Here is a 4,544-nt window from a genome sequence, read left to right as displayed (position 1 = left end):
ACATTTCTTTTATGGCTGGCCATGCTTTCCACCTGGCTACCCCTACCCCGGCCAACATTTCAGCAACTTCCCCAAGCCCCCCCCCTCCCGCTTCTCCTTCACCCAAATCCAGACAACTGATGTTCTGAAAGAGCTGCAAAATCTGCACCCCTACAAATCAGCAGGGCTAGACAATCTGGACCCTCTCTTTCTAAAATGATCCACCAAAATTGTTGCAACCTCCATTTATAGCCTATTCAAACTATCCTTTGTATCATCTGAAATCCCCAAAGATTGGAAAGCTGCCGCGGTTATCCCCCTCTTCAAAGGGGGAGACACTCTAGACCCAAACTGTTGTAGACCTATATCCATCCTACCCTTCCTCTCTAAAATCTTCGAAAGCCAAGTTAACAAACAGATCACCGACCATTTCAAATCCCACCGTAACTTCTCCACTATGCAATCTGGTTTCTGAGCTGGTCATGGGTGCACCTCAGCCACTCTCAAGGTCCTAAAAGATATCATAACCGCCATCGATAAGACAGTACTGAGCAGCCGTCTTCATCAAACTGGCCAAGGCTTTCGACTCTGTCAATCATCGCATTCTTATCGGCAGACTCAATAGCCTTGGCTTCTCAAATGACTGCCTCGCCTGGTTCACCAACTACTTTTCAGATAGAGTTCAGTGTGTCAAATCGGAGGGCCTGTTGTCCAGACCTCTGGCAGTCTCTATTGGGGGTACCACAGCGTTCAATTTTCGGGCCGACTCTTTTCTCTGTTCATATCAATGATGTCGCTCTTGCTGGTAGTGATTCTCTGATCCACCTCTAGATGACACCATTCTGTATCCACTGTATCCATTCTGTATCCACTGGCCCTTCTTTGGACACTGTGCTAACAAACCTCCTATTGAGCTTCAACACTCCTTCTGTGGCTCCAACTGCTTTTAAATGCTAGTAAAATTAAGTGCATGCTCTTCAACCGATTGCTGCCCCTACCCTCCCGTCCGACTAGCAGCACTACTCTGGATTGTTCTGACTTAGAATATGTGGACAACTACAAATACCTAGGTGTCTGGTTAGCCTGTAAACTCTCCTTCCAGACTCACATTAATAAGCATCTCCAATCCAAAATTAAATCTAGAATCGGCTTCCTATTTCGCAGAAAGCATTCTTCACTCATGCTGCCAAACATACCCTCATAAAACGGACTATCCTACTGATCCTTGACTTCAGCAATGTCATTTACAAAATAGCCTCCAACACCCTACTCAGCAAACTGGATGTAGTCTATCACAGTGCCATCCGTTTTGTCACCAAAGCCCCATATGCTACCCACAACTGCGACCTGTATGCGCTCGTTGGCTGGCCCTCGCTATATATTCGTCGCCAAACTCACTGGCTCCAGGTCATCTATAAGTCTATGCTAGGTAAAGCCCCGCCTTATCTCAGCTCACTGGTCACCATAGCAACACCCACCCGTAGCACGCGCTCCAGCAGGTATATTTCACTGGTCATCCCCAAAGCCAACACTTCCTTCGGCCGCCTTTCCTTCCTGTTCTCTGCTGCAAATGACTGGAACGAATTGCAAAAATCACTGAAGATGGAGTCTTATATCTCCCTGTCTAACTTTAAGCATCAGCTGTCAGAGCAGCTTACCGATCAATGTACCTGCACACAGTCAATATGTAAATAGCACTCCCGGCTACCTCATCCCCATATTGTTACTTATCCTCTTGCTCTTTTGCACCCCACTATCTCTACTTGCACATCATCCTCTGCACATCTATCACTCCAGTGTTAATGCTAAACTGTAATTATTTTGCCTCTATGGCCTATTTATTGCCTTACCTGCCTACTCTTCTACTCTTCTACATTTGCACACACTGTGCATATATTTTTCTATTGTGTTATTGACTGTACGTTTGTTTATGTGTAACTCTGTGTTGTTGTTTTTGTCGCACTGGTTTGCTTTATCTTGGTCAGGTCGCAGTTGTAAGTTGGTTAAATAAAGGTGAAATAAAAAATAATAATTGTTAGCTTTTAAGGACTCGATTTAATCATCAAAGTTCAGCACTATAGAAAGCCTGAAATTTAAAGGTAATTTCCGATTGAGCCGACATATGCAGCGTTTAACATGACTGCAGTCTCCGGTAACGCGGTAACATTGCCTTTAAATTTCAATCATGTTACAAAACTGATCTTCAGCGCTACAAATTTAACCAAGCCCGTAGTTGAGCATTTCATTTACTGTTCATGAAGTTTAGAGTTTGGGACTGTTTTCCTTTTTGCCTCTAGTGCCATTCTGTTTTCATGGAGACAGACAATTCTCCATTCTCTCTGTACAAAAAAAGAACAAGAGAAAAATTGAGTTAGAAAGACAATTTGCAAAAAAGATTGATTAAATATTAATCTGTCAGTTGGATTTTTCATTGCAACATTTTTGGGGAATGTGGTCTAAATAAGATCAATATCTGTGATAAATGATTAAAACAACACTAGAAACCCATCTGTTATTTCTTGTGTCAGTTCTTCTGATTTAAAAGAAAACAACATGTTGAGCTGTTTGTCACGATCAGATTCTGATCTGTTTATATCTGGGTTAAATGTTATTGTATTAAAGAACAGTAAACCAACTGTATTAGATAAATAGTTCCTCCACCGTGTCTCCTTAAATAGGTTAGAGAGATATGTTTCCTCTCTCCACTCTGGTATACGTGGAACTCAGGTGTGCAAGTGGAATTGCTCAAGGGACAAGAAGCAGAGTTGAGATTCAATTTTGATAAGTGTGTGGATCTCAGGTCTGTGGAGCTCAGGTCTGTGGAGCTCAGGTCTGTGGATCTCAGGTCTGTGGATCTCAGGTCTGTGGAGCTCAGGTCTGTGGAGCTCAGGTCTGTGGAGCTCAGGTCTGTGGATCTCAGGTCTGTGGAGCTCAGGTCTGTGGACCTCAGGTCTGTGGAGCTCAGGTCTGTGGAGCTCAGCACTGTGGATCTCAGGTCTGTGGATCTCAGGTCTGTGGATCTCAGGTCTGTGGAGCTCAGGTCTGTGGATCTCAGGTCTGTGGAGCTCAGGTCTGTGGAGCTCAGGTCTGTGGATCTCAGGTCTGTGGATCTCAGGTCTGTGGAGCTCAGATCTGTGGATCTCAGGTCTGTGGATCTCAGGTCTGTGGATCTCAGGTCTGTGGATCTCAGGTCTGTGGAGCTCAGGTCTGTGGAGCTCAGGTCTGTGGAGCTCAGGTCTGTGGATCTCAGGTCTGTGGATCTCAGGTCTGTGGATCTCAGGTCTGTGGAGCTCAGGTCTGTGGAGCTCAGGTCTGTGGAGCTCAGGTCTGTGGACCTCAGGTCTGTGGAGCTCAGCACTGTGGATCTCAGGTCTGTGGATCTCAGGTCTGTGGATCTCAGGTCTGTGGATCTCAGGTCTGTGGAGCTCAGGTCTGTGGATCTCAGGTCTGTGGAGCTCAGGTCTGTGGAGCTCAGGTCTGTGGATCTCAGGTCTGTGGATCTCAGGTCTGTGGATCTCAGGTCTGTGGAGCTCAGGTCTGTGGAGCTCAGGTCTGTGGATCTCAGGTCTGTGGATCTCAGGTCTGTGGATCTCAGGTCTGTGGAGCTCAGGTCTGTGGATCTCAGGTCTGTGGATCTCAGGTCTGTGGATCTCAGGACTGTGGATCTCAGGACTGTGGAGCTCAGGACTGTGGATCTCAGGTCTGTGGAGCTCAGGTCTGTGGATCTCAGGTCTGTGGATCTCAGGTCTGTGGATCTCAGGTCTGTGGATCTCAGGTCTGTGGAGCTCAGGTCTGTGGATCTCAGGTCTGTGGAGCTCAGGTCTGTGGATCTCAGGTCTGTGGAACTCAGATATGTGCTTGTTTTTAGTCTAATTTAAGCATAGAGAGCAGCTTGTTTCACCCTCAAGTCAGAATAATCAGTGATAATCATACAATATCTGTGTGGTATACACTAGTCCATTCTGTCACTGTAGAAACCCTTCACTACTTACTGAATGTAGCTATATTTAACTAGGATATAGTTAAAAGTGTGTGGTGTGACTGGGAATGTCCCAAAAGGAATGTTTAGCTGCAGACAAGGTGAGGAAATTGTTTTTGTTCTCCTGGTTCGTCTTACTTCATTTCTCTGTTGTGTTTTCCTCCCTGGGGCTGTTCTAGATTGACAGTTCCAACTGCTGTTCAACGTCCTTTTTTATTCTCTTCTTTTCTGTCCCTTTTTTCTGAAAGGAAGCATATGGTTTTAATAACGAATGATAATTTGATGCCAAAAAATGAAGGGAAACATTTCATCGTTCCAATAATATACGGTGCCTACGAAAAAAGTATTCAGACCCCTTGACTTTTTCCACATTTTGTTACGTTACAGCCTTATTCTAAAATGGATCAAATCGTTTCCCCCCCCCCCATCAATCTACACACAATACCCCATAATGACATCACAATACCCCATAATGACATCACAATACCCCATAATGACATCACAATACCCCATAATGACAAAGCAAAAACAGGTTAAGAATTGCTAGGCGTTCCGCCAGCAGGACAACTTCCGGTGAAACTGAAGG

At 45.1% G+C, this 4,544-nt stretch overlaps 1 protein-coding gene across 1 annotated transcript; it reads right to left on the bottom strand.

Annotated features, from left to right (window-relative positions):
* Window positions 1–2,702: 2,702 nt before the first annotated feature.
* On the bottom strand, window positions 2,703–4,101 carry LOC129828438 (uncharacterized). Its single transcript, XM_055889485.1, has 2 exons — window positions 4,097–4,101; window positions 2,703–3,816 (listed from the first exon to the last, which is right to left on the bottom strand). Exons 1-2 carry the CDS (start codon window positions 4,099–4,101, stop codon window positions 2,703–2,705), a joined length of 1,119 nt encoding a protein of 372 aa, XP_055745460.1.
* Window positions 4,102–4,544: the final 443 nt, after the last annotated feature.

Source organism: Salvelinus fontinalis, chromosome 30 (assembly GCF_029448725.1).
Source record: "Salvelinus fontinalis isolate EN_2023a chromosome 30, ASM2944872v1, whole genome shotgun sequence".
Lineage (NCBI taxonomy): Eukaryota > Metazoa > Chordata > Actinopteri > Salmoniformes > Salmonidae > Salvelinus > Salvelinus fontinalis.
The sequence above is the reverse complement of the archived record's forward strand: the minus strand, read 5'-3'. Positions and strand labels throughout refer to the sequence as shown.